The sequence below is a fragment of the Cervus elaphus genome, chromosome 20, assembly GCF_910594005.1.
Source record: "Cervus elaphus chromosome 20, mCerEla1.1, whole genome shotgun sequence".
NCBI lineage: Eukaryota > Metazoa > Chordata > Mammalia > Artiodactyla > Cervidae > Cervus > Cervus elaphus.
In genome coordinates this window covers 82,062,908-82,083,196 of record NC_057834.1, presented here as the reverse complement: position 1 = coordinate 82,083,196, position 20,289 = coordinate 82,062,908, and the positions used below count along the sequence as shown (strand labels likewise).

Sequence of the window (20,289 nt, the reverse complement as noted above, 5' to 3'; positions counted from 1 at the left end):
TGGACAGGGAGGCCTGGCGTGCTGCGATTCATGGATTCACAAAGAGTCAGACATGACTGAGTGAATGAACTGAACTGAACTGAACTTATTTCACTAAGCATAATATTCTCTAGGGCCATCCGCATTACTGAAAATGGCAGTATTTCATTATTTTTAGTAGCTGAGTATTATGTATGTGTATATTTATATATATATTTATATACACACATACATATATATATATACACACACACATACACATTCACACACATATATACACACATCTATATACCATACCTTCCAGTTGTCTATTGATGGACATTTGGGTTGCTTCCATGCCTTGGCTATTGTAAATAGTGCTGCTATGAAGGTTGGGGTGCATGTATTTTTTGAATTATTGTTTTCATTTTTTTAATTTTTTTGGATATATATACCCTAGAGTGTAATTGCTGGATCATATGGTAGTTACTGTTCCCCCTAGTGGCTGTACCAATTTACATCGCAGTTTACAGTTTACAAGACTTTCCTTTTCTCCACATCCTCTCCAACATTTGTTATTTGTACATTTTGGATGATAGCCATTCTGTGAGGCGTCAGGTGATAGCTTTGTGTGGTTTCGATTTTTGCATTTCTCTTAATAATTAGCTATGCAGAGCTAATACTTTTGGCAACTATGTGAACATGATAATGAATAGACAATGGAATCCAATTATAACAACAATGTAAGTTGTTTCTTCTACCTGGAATTTCCTTTTCCTACTACTGCCAATGATGGGATATATCCTACTTTAAGCCTCTGCTCACATACTATCTCTGTAACAAAATCACTGAAGCATTCTGTTCCTCTGACCTTTATCCTTTTTAGAATTCATGTTCTCTTCCTGTGTTCTATAACATCTATACTCACTCCTGTTATGCTTTATTTTATAGCATTAAAACTATATTAAATTAGTCCTTAAGTTACCTCTCTCCCCTGTTTTGTCCGTTTGTTTTTGTATTGCCAGCATATTTCTTAGTTAATGTTGAATTGTTTGGTAGGCCAACATTAAATATCACTACAGTCGTACAGTAACAAGCTTTCTCTAAAAATTTGTTCTATTGCGATCTTTGTAATCTACATGGTTAGAGAAGGAAGACTGAGTATATACCGTTATATAGTGTCTTGCTCAAGTTTCATCCCAGTCTAGTAGCAATAGGATCACCCAGGAGCCTGTTAAAAATCAGGCCCAGATCTAGATCTAGTGAGTCAGAATCTGAACTTTAACAAGATTACCCAGCTGATTCATATGCACATTAAAGTTTGAGAAACACTTTTTCCCTAATAACATTTTAATCTGATTACAAATATTATGCCTTCATTGAAGAAAATTTGCAAACTGTAGAAAAAAACAAAGTAAAAAAATCACATGCAATCCCACCAAAAGATAACCTTGTTCTATGTATATCTGTTTTGTGCATCTGCTAAGTCACTTCAGTCATGTCCAACTCTGTGCGACCCCATAGATGGCAGCCCACCAGGCTCCCCCATCCCTGGGATTCTCCAGGCAAGAATACTGCATAGGTACACAACTTTCCACTGTAAATTTGAATCTCTCGATACAATATGTCATAACATTTTGCCTTATCATAGAGATTTGTTCTACAGTACAAGTGGCTTTTTTGTATTCAGTCTTAAGGATGTACCACAATTTAAACAATCACTAGCCATCTAGACTTTTTAATTTTTTGCTGTTTTATAAAAAAACTGCTGTGATAAACATATTTGTAGCTAAATATTTGTGCATATCATCATATTTATATTTTACAGAGCAAATGTAGAGAACTGTTACAACCATTTTAAGACTTTTGTATTAAATTCCGTCCCAGATACACATGTACTGTATTCTTTCAGAATTAAATTTGTTTCAAGTCAGCTGCATCCCAATACAAAATAAAAAGTTTGAAGTTTATTTTAAAAAGTGCTAAATGCAAAGAAAGATTATTAAAAGCAGCAAAGGAAAAGCAACAAGTAACATACAAGGGAAAACCCATATGATTAACAGTGGATCTTTCAGCAGAAACTCTTCAGGCCAGAAGGGAATGGCAAGATATATTTAAAGTACTGAAAGAGAAAAATCTACCACCAAGATTACTATACCTGGCAAAGATCTCATTCAAAATTGATGGAGAAATCAAAAGCTTTACAGACAAGCAAAAGTTAAGAAAACTCAGCACCACCAAACAGCCTTGCAACATATACTAAAGGGACTTACATAGCCAGTAAACACAAGAGAAAGGAAAGAACTACAAAAGCAAACCCAAAACAATCAAGAAAATGCCAGTAGTAACATATATGTCAATAATTATCTTAAATGTAAACAGATTAAATGCACCAACCAAAGATACAGACTGACTGAATGGATACAAAAACAAGACCCATATATATATGCTGCCTACTGGAGACCCACTTCAGAACTAGAGACACGTACAGACTGAAAGTAAAAGGATGGAAAAGATTATATGTGAATGGAAACCAAGAGAAAGCTGGAGTGACAATCCTTATTTCAGACAAAATAGACTTTAAAATAAAGAATAATTATAAGAGACAAAGAAGGACACTACGTAATGATCAAGGGGTCAGTCCAAGAAGAAGACATAACAATTGTAAATATTTATGCACCCAACATAGGAGCACCTCAATACATAAGGCAAACACTAACAGGCATAAAAGGGGAAATCGACAGTAGCACAATAATAGTAGTGGACTTTAACACCCCACTTACATCATTGGACAGATCATCAAAACAAAGAATCAATAAGGAAACAGAAACCTTAAATGAAACATTAGACCATATGGACCTAATATATATCTTCAGGACTTTCCATCGAAATGCGGAAGAATACACTTTCTTCTGAAGTGCACATGGAGCATTCTCCAGGATAGACCGCATCTTGGGCCACAAATCAAGCCTCAATAAATTTAAGAAAATTGAAATTGTATCAGGTATCTCCTCTGATCACAATGCCATAGACTAGATATCAACTGCATGAAAAAAAATGCAAAAAATACAAACTCATGGAGATTAAACAATACATTACTAAAGGTTACTGAAGATATAAGAAAGGAAATCAAGATTCCTAGAAACAAATGACAATGAAAACACAATGACCCAAAACTTACGGGATTCAGCAAAAGCAGTTCTAGGAAGTTTATAGCGATACAGTAATTCATTAAGAAACAAGAAAAGTATCGAATGGACAACCTAACTCTACATCTAAAGCAGTTGACAAAAAAAGAACAAAAAAATCCCAAAATCAACAAAAGGAAAGAAATCATAAAGATTAGAGCAGAAATAAATGGAAAAAAAATGAATACCTAAGATTAACAGATAGCAAAGATTAATAAAACTAAAAACTGTTTCTTTGAGAAGATAAACAAAATTGACAAACCACTAGCCACACCCATCAAGAAAAAAAAAAAGGAGAAAGATCAAATCAACAAAATTAGAAATGGAAAAGGAGAGGTTACATCAGAAAACACAGAAATAAAATGGACCATAAGTGAATATGAGACAACCTAGAGACGATCTAGAGGAAACGGACAGATTCTTAGAAGAGGTCAGCCTCCCAAGACTGAACTGGGAAGGAAATAGAAATTATGAACAACCCAGTTACAAACACTGAAATCAAAACAGTGATCAAAAATCTCCCAAAAACAAAAGCCCAGGGCCAGATGGCTTCCCAGGGGAATTCTATCAAACATTTAGAGAAGAGCTAATGGACAGTTTTTCTGAAACTCTTCCAAAAAATTGCAGAGGAAGGAACACTTCCAAATTCATTCTTTGGGGCCACCATCACTGTGACACCAAACCAGACAAAGACAGCACAAAAAAAGAAAACTATAGGCCAATATCACTGATGAACATAGATGCAAAAATCCTCAACAAAATTCTGGCAAGCAGAATTCAGTGATACATTAAAAAGCTCATACACCATGATCAAGTCAAGTTTATTCCAGGGATGCAAGGATTCTTCAATTTATGCAAATCAATCAAGGTGATACACCATATTAGCAAATTCAAAGATAAAAACCATGTGATCATCTCAATAGATGCAGGAAAGGCCTTCGACAAAATTCAGCATCCATTTATGATTAAAACTCTTCAAAAAATGGGCATAGAAGGAACCTACCTCAACATAGTAAGGCCATATATGAAAAGCCCACAGCAAACCTTATTCTCAATGGTGAAAAACTGAAAGCATTCCCTCTGAGATCAGAAACAAGACAAGGGTGTCCACTCTCACCACTGTTATTCAAAATAGTTTTGGAAGTCCTAGCTATAGCAATTAGAGAAGAAATAGAAATAAAAGGAGTCCATATCAGAAAAGAGGAAGTAAAACTCTGTTTGCAGATGACATGATACTATAAATAGAAACCCAACAGAAACTATCAGAAAATTAGTAGAGCTAATCAGTGAATTTAGCAAAGTCATAAGGTCAATACACAGAAATCACTTGCATTCCTATATACTAACAGTGAAAAATCAGAAAGAGAAATTAAGGAATCAATCCCATTCACCATTGCAACAAAAAGAATAAAATACCTAGGAATAAACCTACTTAAGGAGACAAAAGACCTGTATACAGAAAAATTATAAGACACTGATGAAAGAAATCAAAGATGACATAAACAGATGGAGAGATATTCCATGTTCCTGTGTAGGAAGAATCAACATTGTGAAAATGACTACACTACCAAATGCAGTCTACAGATTCAGCATGATCCCTATCAAATTGCCAATGGCATTTTTCACAGAACTAGAACAAAAAAATTTCACAATTCATATGGAAACACAAAAGACCCCGAATAGCCAAAGCAGTCTTGAGAAAGAAGAATGGAGATGGAGGAATCAACTTGCCTGACTTCGGACTATACTACAAAGCTATAGTCATCAAGACGGTATGGTACTGGCACAAAAACAGAAATATAGACCAATGGAACAAGATAGAGAACCCAGAGATAAACCCACACACCTCTGAGTACCTTATTTTTGACAAAGAAGACAAGAATAGGCAATGAGGCAAAGACAGCATCTTCAATATGTGGTGCTGGGAAAACTGGACAGCTATGTGCAAAAGAATGAAATTAGAACACTACCTAACACCACACACAAAGATAAACTCAAAATGGATTAAAGACCTACATGTGAGACCAGAAACTATAAAACTCTTAGAGGAAAACACAGGTAGAACACTCGATTACATAAATCAAAGCAAGATCTTCTATGATCCACCTCCTAGGGTAATGGAAATAAAAACAAAAATAAACAAGTGGGACCTAATTAAACTTAAAAGCTTTTGCAAAGCAAAGGAAACTGCAAACAAGGTGAAAGATAACCCTCATTATGGGAGAAAATAATAGGAAAGGAAACAACTGACAAAGAATTAATTTCCAAAATATACAACTTAATACAACTCATACAACTCAATACCAAAAAAGCAAACAACCCAATCAAGCAGTGGGAAGGGGATCTGAAGAAACATTTCTCCAAAGACCTGCAGATGGCTAACAAGCACATGAAAAGATGCTCAACATCACTCATTATTAGAGAAATGCAAATCAAAACTACAATGAGATACCACCTCAAACCAGTCAGAATGGCCATCATCAAAACGTCTACAAACAATAAATGCTGGAGAGGATGCAAAGAAAAGGGAACACTTGCATATCTGGTGGGAATGTAAACTGAAACAGCCACTATGGAAGACAGTATGGAGATTCCTTAAAAAGCTAGGAATAAAACCACCATATGACCCAGCAATCCCACTCCTAGGCTTATACCCTGAGGAAACCAAAATTGAAAAAGACACATGTACCCCAGTGTTCATTGCAGCACTATTTACAACAGCTAGAACATGGAAGCAACCTAGATGTCCATCGACAGATGAATGGATAAAAAAGCTGTGGTACGTGTATATACAATGAAGTACTTTCTCAGCCATCAAAAGGAACACATTTGAGTCAGTTCTAACGAGGTGGATGAACCTAGAACCTATTACACAGAGTGAAGTAAGTCAGAAAGAGAAAGATAAATATTGTATGCTGACATATATATGGAATCTAGAAAGATGGTACTAATGAACTTATTTTCAGGGCAACAGTGGAGAAACAGACATAGAGAACAGACCATGGACATGAGGGTAGGGGAGGAGGGAGAAGGGGAGATATGGGAGGGAGTAACATGGAAATTTACAATACCATATGTAAAATAGATAGCCCATGGGAATTTGCCGTATGACTTGGGGAACTCAAACAGGGACTCTATGACAGGCTGAAGGTTGGGATGAGGAGGGAGATGGGAGGGAGGATCAGGAGGGAGGGGACATGAGTGTACCCATGGCTCATTCTTGTTGATGTATGACAGAAAACCACAAAATTCTTTAAAACAATAATCTTTCAATTAAAAATCTTTTTAAATGCTAAATGACAAAATAATTCTTTTTTCAGTATTCAGAGTAGACATATAAATTCTGTAGTATAATTTTCTGGCACAGTATAATAAAGCATGGTGTGCTTTATTTTCTTCTTTATGTTAGTGTTTATAAAAATTTTTCCTCCTTTTCCAAATTGGTCAATTATTAGCAAATGGTCTGAGAGACATATTTTAGTTGTTGAATAGAGTGTTATCTTTGGTAGTCAACATATGATAATCTGCTTGGGTTGGAGATTCAGTAGTAGTATACAGTATATTTTCTAGTTCTGATCGTGCAAAATAGCAGTGATTCATACCACTCCACTCCCACATTTCCAGGGTGGAATACTGTCATATACATTATCACATGCAGCATTTATTTACTACCTGTCAGGCATCGTTCTAAGCACATTGCATATATTAGTTTATGTAATGCTTTTAAAAAAACTGATAAAATAGATTCTATTATTATTAACATCTTACAGATGAAGAGACTGAAACACGTTGAGGTAAAGTAATTTTCTCAAGGTAACATAACTAACAAGATAAAATCTGAACCCAGACAGTCTGAATCCAGGGCCCATACTCTTAATCACTGTTCTGTAAAATCTTTCTGTAAGCGTATAAGAAAAACGGTGTTTGGGTCCTATAGCAAAGATTTCTGTCTGAGTTTTTCTTTCAGTTGCAGAGACATAATGCATATTATGAAGAACAGAATACTAACAGGCTGGTCAGAGAACTTTGAAAATAAAATGTCATCCATAAAGAGCTAATTATTGGAAACTAGAAGAATAATGCATTTTCTCAGGAAGTGGATATTACTTGCAAGTCCTAAGAAATGGCTGCTTTTAGCACTGGGGTCTGGTTATGGTTGTATAACAAGTGTAGCCTACTTAGGATACAAATTAGGTCTCATCTTTAAAATATTCAAATTAATCACTGTACTCATCTGCTCAAATTAGCAGAACTTCTGAATGGCTCTTTTTAGGATCTTCTTCCAGCCTCCTTCAAGTATGGCTAAACTTCTGAGAGTTTACTCATTCCAGAGAGACTAATCTTTCCAAAGCTTGGATGAAGAAAGAGATGGGTATTTTGATTACTGTAAAAGCTAGTAATCTCATTTTTGGCTGCTATTGATTTTGCCACTGCTGCATATTTTCATGGTTTAAACTGGTCCCAAGAATTTGACATATCCTTGCTCTTGATGTGATGCCCTGATACTTATAGAGAGAATTCTCAATGGGATGATGTCTCTTTGTGGAGACACTGATTCTTTTTTTAATATTTTAAGTTTTATTGTTATTTTACTACAATCATTAAGAAATCCTTATACTCATTCCTTTTAAATTTTTTAAATTAATTTTTATTGGAGTATAGTTAATGAGATACTGATTTTTTCTTTTTTTTTTTTATTGTATGTATTTTTCATTGAAGGATAATTGAGTTACAATATTATGTTGGTTTCTGCCATACATCAACATGGATCAGCCATAGGTATCCATATGTCCCCTTCCTCTTGAAACTCCTTCCCACTTCCCATTCCATCCCACGCCTCTAGGTTGTCATAGAGCCCAGTTTGATTTCCCTGAGTCATACAGCAAATTCCCACTGGTTATCTGTTTTGCATATGGTAGAGTGTATGTTTCCATGCTGCTTTCTCCATTCATCCCACTCTCTTCTTCCCCACCCCACCCCCGGGTCCATAAGTCTGTTCTGTATGTTTGTATCTCCATAGCTGCCCTGCAAATAGGTTCATCAGTACCATCTTTCTAGATTCCATGTATATGTCAGTATACGATATTTATCTTTCTCTTTCTGACTTACTTCACTCTGTGTAATAGGTTCTAGGTTCATCCACCTCGTTAGAACTGACTCAAATGTGTTCCTTTTGATGGCTGAGCAGTACTTCATTGTATATATACGTACCACAGCTTTTTTATCCATTCATCTGTCGATGGACATCTAGGTTGCTTCCATGTTCTAGCTGTTGTAAATAGTGCTGCAATGAACACTGGGGTACATGTGTCTTTTTCAATTTTGGTTTCCTCAGGGTATAAGCCTAGGAGTGGGATTGCTGGGTCATATGGTGGTTTTATTCCTAGCTTTTTAAGGAATCTCCATACTGTCTTCCATAGTGGCTGTTTCAGTTTACATTCCCACCAGATATGCAAGTGTTCCCTTTTCTTTGCATCCTCTCCAGCATTTATTGTTTGTAGACGTTTTGATGATGGCCATTCTGACTGGTTTGAGGTGGTATCTCATTGTAGTTTTGATTTGCATTTACTCCTTGGAAGGAAAGTTTTGCATTTACTCCTTGGAAGGAAAGTTATGACCAACCTAGACAGCATATTAAAAAGCAGAGGCATTACTTTGCCAACAAAGGTCCCGTCTGGTCAAGGCTATGGTTTTTCCAGTGGTCATGTATGGATGTGAGAGTTGGACTCTGAAGAAAGCTGAGTGCCAAAAAATTGATGCTTTTGAACTGTGTTTGGAGAAGACTTTTGAGAGTCCCTTGGACTGCAAGGAGATCCAACCAGTCCATCCTAAAGGAGATAAGTCCTGGCTGTTCATTGGAAGGACTGATATTTAAGCTGAAACTCCAATACTTTGGCCACCTCAAGCGAAGAGTTGACTCATTGGAAAAGACCCTGATGCTGGGAGGGATTGGGGGCAGGAGGAGAAGGGGACAACAGCGGATGAGATGGCTGGATGGCATCACCGACTCGATGGGCATGAGTTTGAGTAAACTCCGGGAGTTTGTGATGGACAGGGAGACCTGGCGTGCTGCGATTCATGGGGTCGCAAAGAGTCGGACACGGCTGAGCGACTGAACTGAACTGAACTGAACTGAATAATGAGCAAAGTTGAGGATCTTTTCATGTGTTTAGTAGCCATCTGTTTGAGACACTGATTCTTAATGGAAGGATCATCCCCCCCTTGCAGTGTTATACTCATTCAAGGCTTATACCCAGATTTAGTTTCTGGGTATACTTTATACTTATTTAATTTTATATACTTTAATTTATACTTACATGCTTAGTCATCCTGGCTTCGTGCCAGGTTGAATGTGTGAGAAGGTGCTTTTGACTCATCCCTACACGTACTAAAGTCGGCCTTCCTCTCCTGAACATCTTTCCAGGGATAGCAAACTGGTTGTCTGACCCAGATGTAGCTCACAGATTTGTTTGTTTAGTCCTCATGGCATTTTAAAATAATTGAATGTGACACCATTTTTTATATAAATATAAAATGCTGACTTTAAAATAAGATATTTTAGATGAATACCTGGACTTTCATATTCTTGAATCGTTTGAAAAACTGATTTCAGTGCCTCTTGTTCCCGTATGAGAACAACTGGGCAGTGCTGAAAACTGTTCTCTTGAGTCAGGATATATACTGTCTTATTTGCTCTAGCCTTCACTATTTCACTACTTGTGTTGTTTTACCTTCCTGTCCTCCATAGGCACTTGAATGTGGCCTACAGGGTCCATAATGTGAGCCTAAATCACCAGATACTCCTTTCTTCTTTGATAAACCTTTTTTAGTGTGCCTTCTTACTCATGGGCCACAGATACTATCACTAAAATTGATGGAAGAATTTCTGATAATTCTGAACCTTAGAACGAATGGGGTCTGGGTTTTAAACCCTCCTTTTCAAATTCCTGTTATATTTTTAATGCAGATCTATTTACCTTCCTTCCCTTTCCTTAGCTCTCTTTACCGTAGGGTACTGAGAGAAACAGCCTTTACCAAGCTCCAAAGAGTTTTGTTAGGTCATTCTCCCAAGGTAATGGATGCCAACCAGCCTTAAATTTAAATAAATTCTCCACTGAAGAGATTCTTCCCACAGCAAAGTAGATCTGCTTCAGACTGTCTCTACTTAGGTAGAGAAGCACTTGACAACTTTTTTTTAAAAAATAGAAATATAATTTACATGCCATAAGACTCACTCATTGTAAGAGTTTATTAGTAAACTTATACAGTTGTGCAGCCATCATTACAATTCAGCTTTTGAACATTTTCATTACTGCCAACAGTTCTTTTGTACTGTTTTGCAATCAATCGCACTTTCAGCTCAGCCTCAGACAAACACTGATCATGGGCTTCCCTCATAGCTCAGTTGGTTAAGAATCCACCTGAAATGCAAGAGACCCTACTTCAATTCCTGGGTCAGGAAGATCTGCTGGAGAAGGGATAGGCTACCCCCTCCAGTATTCTTGGGCTTCCCTTGTGGCTCAGCTGGTAAGGAATCTGCCTGCAATGTGAGAGACCTGGGTTTGATCCCTGGGTTAGAAGATCCCCTAGAGAGGGGAAAGGCTATCCACTCCAGTATTCTGGCCTGGAGAATTCCATGGACTGTATAGTCCATGGGGTCCCAAAGAGTCAGACACAACTGAGTGACTTTCACTTTCATGGATTTCCTTCTCTGACTGTTTTATAAAAATGGAATTAGACAGTATATATAATCTATTGTTTCTGGTTTCTTGAACTTGTAATAATGCTTTTGAGGTTCATCCATGTTATGAAATATATCAATAGTTGGTTCCTTTTTATTTATGATACTATGTTGTATGGATATAACATTTCTGTTTATGTGTTCAGCACTGATGAACATTAGGACTGTTTTCAGTTTGGGGTTTATTTGGATAATGTTGCTGTATCCATCTGCATGCAAGATTGGGTGGACATATGCTTTCATTCCTCTTGTGTTGATATCTAGGAGAAGCATTACTGGGTTATATGGTAAGTTTATGTTTATCTTTTTAAGAAGATCCTGAATTATTTTTCTAAGGCGCTTAATATTTCATACTCCCATCAACAATGTTAGGAGGGTCACAGTTTCTTCACATTATTATTAATAACACTTGTTATCATCAGTCATTTTTATTTTAGCCATTCTGTTGTGTGTGAATTAGCAGTTAATTATGGTTTCAGTTTGTATTTCTCTAATGATTCATGATAATGAGCATTTTTTCATGTTCATATAAACCACTCGTGTATCTACTTTGGAAAAATATATTTTCAAATCTGTTGCCCAATTGAGGGTATTTTTTCCTATTATCAAGTCTTTAAAGTTCTTTATAAATTCTGAACACAAGTTCTTTGCTCAATAGATAACTTGCAATTGTTTTCTTCTCATTGGTGGCATGTCTTCTTTTTAAAAAAAATTTATTTATCTATTTGGCTGCTGGGTTCTTAGCTGTGGCATGCAGGATCTTCTGTTGTGGTGCATGGACTCTCTCGTTGTGGCGCACAGGCTTAGTTGCTCTGAGGCATGTGGGATGCAGTTCCCTGACCAGGGATTGAATCCACAGCCCCTGCATTGCAAGGCAGATTCTTAACCACTAGGGCATCAGGGAAATCCCCTTGTCTTATCTTCTTAAAAGATATCCTTGAAGAGCAAAAGTTTGTAGTTTTAATGAAGTCCAGTTTAAAGTGTTTTCTCTTGATGGTACTGTTGCTATCAAATATTAAGAAATCTTTATCTGACCCAAAGTAATAGAGATATTTTTCCTATGCTTTCATTTGGAAATTCATTTTTTGAGTTGTTTTGTATATGGTGTGAGGTATGGAGTGGAGTTTGGGGTTTTGTTTTTATTTTTCTTTTTTTTACTCATATAGATATCCAATTTTTACTACATCATTTGTTGAAAATACTTTTTTTCTCCATTAGTCATCTTGGTACCTTTTTTCAAAAGTCAATTGACCATAAATGGAGGGATTCACTTTTGAATTTTCAATGTTTTCCAAGTGATCAATATGTATCTGTGCTATGCTGATATCACTGTCTTGGTTACTGTAATTTTAAAGAATGTTTTGAAATCAAGAAGTGTAGGTCCTCAAGCTTTGTTTTTCCAAAATTTTTTGGCCATTCTGGGTCCTTTATATTTGCATATAAATTTTAATGTCAGCCTGTCAGTTACTAAAGACCTGCTGGGATTTTCATAGACATTTCATTCAATCTGTGGATTAATTTGTGGAGAATCCTCTCTTAAAAATACTGAGTCTTACAACCCATGAAAATGAAATAACTCTCTATTTATTTAGAAGTTCTTTAATTTCTGTGAAATGTTTTCTTTTTTATTTTTTTAGTGAACAAGTCATGTTAATGGGATTCCTGAATAGTTTTTTTCTGTTAATACATTGTGAATGGCATTGTTCTTTTAATTTCATTTTTGGATTATTTGTTCCTAGTATATTAAAATGTTATTGATTTTTGTATATTATATCCTGTGATATCGATTACCTTGTTTATTAGTTCTTTATAGAGGCTAAAGAATTTTATACATATAGACTCATGTGATCCACAAAAAAGACAGTTTTCTTTCTTCCTTGTCTATTTGTATACCTTTATTATCTTTTTTCTTCAATACCTTTTTAAAATATCTTTTTCTTACCTTGTTGTACTGGCTAGAACCTTTAGTACAAAGTTGCATAGAAGTGGTGAGTTCAGACATCTTTGCTTTATTCCTGTTCTTAGGAAAAACATTCCATCTTTCACATTTATCTTTCTTTATATATAATCTAAGCCATAGGGTTCCCCTCCCCACCTCACCCCCACACTCACCCTTTATCAGCTTGAAGAAATTCCCTTCTAGTCACAGTTTGTTGAGAGGTTTTATCACAGGTATTGGATCTTGTGGAATGATTCTGCTATATACATTGAGATGTTATGTAGTTTTGTCTTTTATTCTATTATTATTTTATTCTATTCCATTAATTAATTTTCAGTATTGAAACAACCTGTCTTCCTGGGATAAATCTTATATGGTCCTGGTATATAGTCCTGTTTACATACTGCTGAATTAGGTTTGCTAAGTTTATGATAAAGATTTTTGTACTGTAATGGATATTGATTTGTAATTTTCTTTTGATCTTTGTCTAGTTTTGGCATCAGGTCTCATAGAATAAGTTGGGAGGTTTTAGATTCTCCTTTATATTCTAAAAAAGTTTGTGTCAGGTTGGTGTTATAGCTCTGAATGTTTCATAGAATTCCCCAGTAAACCCATCTAGACCCGAGCTTTTCTTTGTGGGAAAAAATTTAATTACTGACAGTATTTTTATTTGTTTCTGGGTATTTTTATATTTTCTATTTCTTCTTGAGTTAGTTTTGGTAATTTGTTTCTTTCTGTGAATTTGTTCAGTTTGTCTAAATTATATAGTTTGATGAAGTTGTTTATAGTATCCTCTTATAATCCTTTTAATTTCTCTGGCATTGGTGGTGATGTCATCTTTTTATTCCTGACTTTGGTAATTAAGTATTTTGTCTTGTTTTCTTTTGTCTTTATTTTGGTCAGTCTTGGTAAAAGTTTATCAGTAAGATTTTTGGTCTCTTCATTTTCTCTATTGTTTTTATGTTCCATTTCATTGAATTCTGCTGTAATCTTTTTGGCTTTGGTTTAATTTGCTCATTCTAAGTTTCTTAAAGTGGAAGCTTAAATTAAGTTGATTTGAGACCTTTCTTTTTTTTTTAATACAGGGGTTTAAAGTTGTGAATTTCCTTTTAAGCCATGCTTTATCTATATCCTAAGCATGTTGATTTCTTGTAGGTTTTTTTCCATTCAGTTCAAAATATTTTCTAATTCCAAACATATATATATATACATATATACATGTGTATGTATTTTTTATTTCCTTTAAGGTTTCTTTGTTATTTAAAACCAGTGTTGGTATTTCCAAAATTACTCTCTGTTGTTGATTCCTAATTTAATTCTGCTATAATAAAAGATCATATTTTCCTTTCCAATTATTTTGAGATTTGTTATATTGCTTAGCATATGATTAAATGTTGAATTTTCATGTCTACCTGAAAAGAATGTATTCTGCTGATGTTAGATGCTGTTTTATAAATGTCATTTTAATTACATTATTTGTTTTCTATATTCCATTGGTTCTCTTTTTTCCATGAATTATTGAGAGAATGTTGAAATTTTCAACTGTAATTGTTGAATTACTCAGTTCTCCTTTCAATTCTGTCATTTTTGTTTCAGCATTTTGGAGACTTAATCAGTGCATATACATTTTTAATTGTTAAATCTCCCAGAATTATTAGCCCTTTATTATGAAATTTCCTTTTTTTTTTTTACTTTAGTAATATTTCTTATCTTGAAGTCTATTTTGTCTGATATTGATACAGGTATTCCATCTATCTTATGGTTACTCTTTATATGGTGTATCTTTTTCTCTCCTACCTTCATCCTGGTTTTATATTAAAATCTAAAGTGTGACCATTGTAGACAGCATATATATGTTATTTATACAATCTGATAATTTTTGCCTTTGATCTGTTTATTCCATTCACATTTAATGTAGTTATTGATATGGTTGGATTTACATCTTCCATTGTGTTGTTTGTTTTCTACATGTCTTAGGGCTTTTTGTATTATTGTTCCTCTCTTCCTTCTTTTGGGTTAAACAGATACTTGTAGGAGGCCATTTTAATTCCTCTTTGATTTTTAAACTATATTTTAAAAAGACATTTTCTTAATAGTTGATTTAGGGGTCAAATTATGCATTTTGTCTTATTAGAATCTACTTGCTTGGCTTAATTCTAGTAAAATGTAGCTATTGATGCAATATAGCTCCATTTCTTCTCCAATATTGTATTAATGACTAATTCTAGTAAAATACAGCTGTGTGCTGTGCTTAGTCGCTCAGTCGTGTCCAACTCTTATGACCCCATAGACTGTAGCCTGCCAGGCTCCTCTGTCCATCGGATTCTCCAGGCAAGAATACTGGAGTGGGTTACCATTTCCTTCTCCAAGTAAAATATAGCTACTTTGATGCAATGTAGCTCCATTTTGTGGAGCTATAGTATTGACTTATTCTAGTAAAATATAGTTACTTTGATCCAGTATAGCTCCATTTCTTCTCCAACTTTGCGTTATTATTTTCACATGTTGCATTTATTTTTTTATGAACCTAGAAATGCAGTGTTACAATGATTGCTTCATACAGTTGTAAGATCTTTAAAGAAATTAAGACAAGAAAGATAAATGTGTTTATATAGTTTTTTACTTATATATTTACCATTTCTAGTACTCTTTATTTCTTCCTGTCAATTTGAGTATTGTCCAGTGTCTTCTCCTTTCATCTGGGACAACTTCCTTAAGTATTTCTGCTAATAACACATATCCTCAGTTGTTGTTTATCTGGAAATATCTTTATTTCACCTTTGTTTTTGTAGATTAGTGTTACTGCATAGAGAATTGTAAAAAGGTTTTTTCTTTTAGCACCTTGAATATGTTATTCCACTGCCTCCGGCCTCTCTTATTTTTGTGAAGAAGTCATCATTAATCATATTGCTTTTCCCTTAAATATGATTAGTCATTTTATCTTGCTGCTTTCAAGATGTTTTCTTTGTCTTTGTCTTTTAACAACTTGAATATGAGGTGTCTCTGTATGAATTTCTTTGTGTTTACCATACTTGGCATTGGTTGAACTTCTTGAATTAAAGGTTAATGTTTTTCATCAGATTGGGACATTGTCAACCATTATTTCTGCAAATATTTTTTCTTTGCCCTTTGTCTCTCTCCTTGTAAGCTTCTTATTACATGTATGCTGATACCGTTTATATCCTACAGGGTTCTGAGACTCTGTTCATTTTTTTTTCCCCCATATTTTTTGTTCTCTGTATTCTTCAGACTGGATGACTTCTATTGATTTATCTTCAAGTTCTGACTGAGTCTGAGTCTTTTGACCTCAATCTGCTCTTGGGCTTAAGGAGTGAGTTTTAAAGTTTGAGTTATTATACTTTCCAAGTCTATAATTTTTATAATTTAAATAGTTTCCCTTTCTATATTGCAATTCTCTTTGTTGTGTCATTGCCATCATAATTTCCTTTAATTCTTTAAATACAATTTCCTTTTATTCTTTTGACATAATAGCTGTTTTGGAGTCTTGTCTGCTAAATCCTATATCTGTGCCCATTCAGAGACATTTTCTATCTTTTCCCTTCATTATGGGTTACATAAGATTTTTGTCAAAATTTTGACTTTTTAAAATAATATTTCACAGCAGCTCTGCACTCCGATTGTTTTTTCTTACTTGAGGATTGTTTTTATTTATACTGTTTTGTTTTAATATCTTTCTTGGTTTTAATCTATGGACTGTTTCCGCCATGTTTTCTGGCTGCTGATTTCTGTACTAGGGATTACACTGTGTCTGCATAGCTTAGTTATTATTCAGTGATTAATCAGAGGTTGTGCACAAATACTGTGATCTGGTCTATGCTGATGGGGCTGTTTGTGTGCTGAAGAGCATATTCAATGTTCAGGCAGTTTTCAAGTCTTATGCAGTGAGTTTTAAAGCGTAGGTTATTGTACTTTCAAGTCTGTATCAGCTTAAACTTCCCTTTGGGCCCTCTTGGATCTCTCCTATGGAGGTTTCCTTGCCACCCTGGGATGTACGAAGAGCTTAGCTGGGCCTTCTTTGCCCCTCTCATGTATGTTTTTTTATATTCCGTTTTTTGCTAGACCATCTGTCTACTCGTCACCCCTACTAAGGCCACAGTTTCAGACTAGCAAAGCTGGATACTTTCCCTGTTCATTCCCTACAGTTTGCTTTTTTTTTTTTTAATAGACGGAATCACTTATATGGGTTTTTTTGGCTTCTTCTCCAAATCATGTCAACCCTCTCTGGCAGTAAAGCTCCTGCTTGTCATGGAGCCACACCCTGCACTGACCGAGCTGTGGAGGAACAGGAGCAGCACTAAAGAAGAACACCACAGACTCCCACTGTCCTCATGCAGCATTTAGCAGCTTTTCATGAAGAAATGCTTCTCAGATTGTTGTTTGTGATTATTAGGTGTCCAGGACCATGAAGTTATTGCTTTTGATAATTCTGTCCAACTTCATAATCATTTCTTAGAAGATTTGCTTACTTACCTATTCTGTCATCACTGGAAGTCCTGTCTCCCTGGCAACTTTTAAAATGGCATGTTCACTTAAAAAGGAACCATTCTGTAGATCCTTTGCACCATTTTGGTGCAAATTTTCAGTCTCTGGAAATCAGAACAGTTGTTCACCATACCATCCACCTTGCTATACAATCTGTTATCTTAATCCTATTTAATGTAAGGGATTTTATACTTCAACAGTAATTTTCAGTAACTTTTTTGTGTACGCTCCTCTTTTGAAAACCACATAAGCAGCATCTGACTCTGATGCTGAATTTAATGGAAGTTTCTAAATAAGTTGCTTTACAATTTTCCTTTAATAGTGAAGATATATATATATTATATTTTGTCTTTTCCATAATACAGAATGTTTAAATGGTTAACATTTGTGCTGCAGTATAGCTTTCTGGCTCATGAAAAATGAAAGCTATCAGCGATCTGGGCAATAAGATTCATCGCCAATAGTCACTAGCAACAGCACACAGCATTTTAATATCAGTGAGGTCCACAGCTAGCAGTCAGAGCTGGTGTAATTGAAAGACGTTTAGGTGCAATCATTCTGCTGTTTGTTCCTTGCCAGGTTCAACATGGGATTGTGTGAGTATTTGAAGAAAACAGCAATTTAAAAAAATCTTTGAAATGTAAAAAGGGTGGAGGAGTGCTTAAATTTAAGGAACGTTGTAATTTTTAAATCATGTGGCTCTAAAATAAAAGGGATTTTATTTGTCTTGGTTGATTAAAGCTTTAGAAAAGCTACTCCTTGGTTACAAGTGAACCGATAATTCTGGTCTAATGTTGCCGTGGTAACAACTCATGCTGATATAATTGAGAACATCTTATACATCCTGGTTCGAACATTTTCTCCCTGCCATTTTGAGTTGTTCTAGTGGTATATGAAGGAGGCTAGAATAGCTTGAAAGAAATCAAATCTAGTTATACACATCTTTGGCATTAATCTCATGTTTACTAGTGATATCTCGCACTGAACAGTTAAGCTTTGCGTCTAGAGGCTTTTCTTTTTAAAACAAAAGAAAGCTCTTTTCATTTTCTCTGTGCTGCATGCTCTAGTGTATGTGTTTACACCATCGGTTCTTCTACCTCTAGAGATTAGCATAACTCCCTTTGCTGTTGGATTGTTGTTTTGAGCAATATGTTTTGGAAAGGTTGATTTTCATCATGAGTGGTAAGTATGCTCTCTGAGACTCTGTAACTTTGTATTTTTAAAAAATATTTAACTGTAAGAGGGAAAAAAATGTTTTTTAGAGGGGTGATTGTAAAGCCAGAGCTACAATGAGTTACATTTTCTCTTGATGCTTTTGCATTTAGGGCTTATAGTAATTTGCCTTTTAAATCCATTAAGAACTGTGAACAATTAATACCACTATTAATAGTCAATACCAGGAATCAGTTTCTAGTCTCTCTTATGGTTTGATTTATTATATTCATTAATATGTTGTTATTAATTGTGTTATAAATTAGTGAGTAAAAGATCCACCATGGTAAAAGGAATTTTTTTTTAGTATCTAATCTTGAAAATAATTAAACTTTCCATTTATTGGCTTTGTTATTCTAATATTAATTTTTATCAATTTCTTTTTGGTTATATAAAAAAAAATACTCAATCTTGAATAAGATGTTGCCAAAATTTTATTGATTTATTGGTTGCTTTTAACTGTAATTCATTGAGAAATAGGAATTTAATGATGAAATAAATACATGCCTTTTGGTTTTGGAGGCTTGGTTAAAATTTTTAGGATAATTTTTGGCAAAATAATTTGTTAGAATAAGTACTTTGGGGATAATTTCTTTTTTGTTTTGTAACATGATTTATTTTTTCCTAAACATTTCTAAAAAATGTTTTTTGAGAAAATATACTACAGTATATACTGCAGTTTATCAGAGGGTAAAAGCTGTTCACTTTAAGCCAAACCTGCAGCTAAAAATAGATACTCTGTTGTTAGAGTGAGTAATATTTGCTTAGAGCATAATTCATTAGCATCTTTTTGCTTAGCTAAAAAAGAGGATGTTTATTAAGTTAACCTTTGAATTAGATGCATGATTAGGAAAGGTAGTATATGGTTATTCATAACCGTCTATAATTTATACTTAAAAGATTTGGATTGGAATTCAGAACCTGAGAGAGATGTATTTTTGCTGTATAGCGGTAGAATTGAAAATAAGTGAACCTTTTCTTCCATAATTGGAGACCACCTTAATGTTGCAAATAAACATTTTTTTTTATCTTGCTGCTGTATAATATACACCTCATCAATGCTGTTAGGTATTTATTTATAAAGTGATATTAGACATTAAAAGAACATTTTTACATGCAACATATTAAGAATTAATTGTTATTATTATCCTGTTATTTTTCTGTTAGATGTAGATGTTTCTGTTCTAGTGTGTTAAATTTGGGCTAATATTACAAAAGCAACATGTTAACATTTCTTAGGACTTCTTAGATATCAATCAAAACTGAATATACTTGGTTATCATACTTAAAATAATGGATTTCTTTGAGTCCAGGCAGTGTGTTTTTCTCTTTGACAGTGTTTTAGAAGTTTTACAATTGGATATGTTGGTTTTGGCTGAAGAAAATTGTTACTGCTTCTCTATTGCTTGACTTTTCTTTCAAGAAAGCTATGGATTTTTCAGATAGTTTGATATACTTGATCATATTGGTCTGCCTTTATAGCCTTTTCTACCTCAGGAACTATAGTAGTGACAGCTAAACATTCTGACTTTTTCAGAATTGTCCAATTTCAATTAATTTTGTTCATATCAAAAGTGGTTAAATGCCTTAGCCATTTCAAAATATGGAAAATTTCAAGTGAAGTGTGGTTTTATTTGTAAAAATAAGCAAGTGCCAGACCCTATTACCTCAGTCTTTAGCTATATATATGTGTGATATTTATGTGAATGTGGTACTTTTCTAGTTAAAAAGTGATTTTTCTTCTCCTT

At 34.5% G+C, this 20,289-nt stretch overlaps 1 protein-coding gene across 7 annotated transcripts in view; it reads left to right on the top strand.

Annotated features, from left to right (window-relative positions):
* The window catches only part of PRKACB (protein kinase cAMP-activated catalytic subunit beta), a 154,200-nt gene that overhangs the window by 71,531 nt on the left and 62,380 nt on the right, over positions 1-20,289 (top strand). For 2 of the 7 annotated variants that reach the window (XM_043875897.1, XM_043875891.1), the window contains exon 1: positions 18,195-18,511. The exons of 2 other annotated variants lie outside the window; for them this stretch is intronic. In XM_043875897.1, coding sequence (XP_043731832.1) covers positions 18,505-18,511 — 7 coding nt within the window. In that variant the 5' untranslated portion in view covers positions 18,195-18,504. Of the gene's footprint in view, positions 1-17,800; positions 17,926-18,194; positions 18,512-20,289 lie in introns of those variants that run through there. 3 more of the 7 variants (XM_043875896.1, XM_043875890.1, XM_043875895.1) reach the window with 3 other exon arrangements.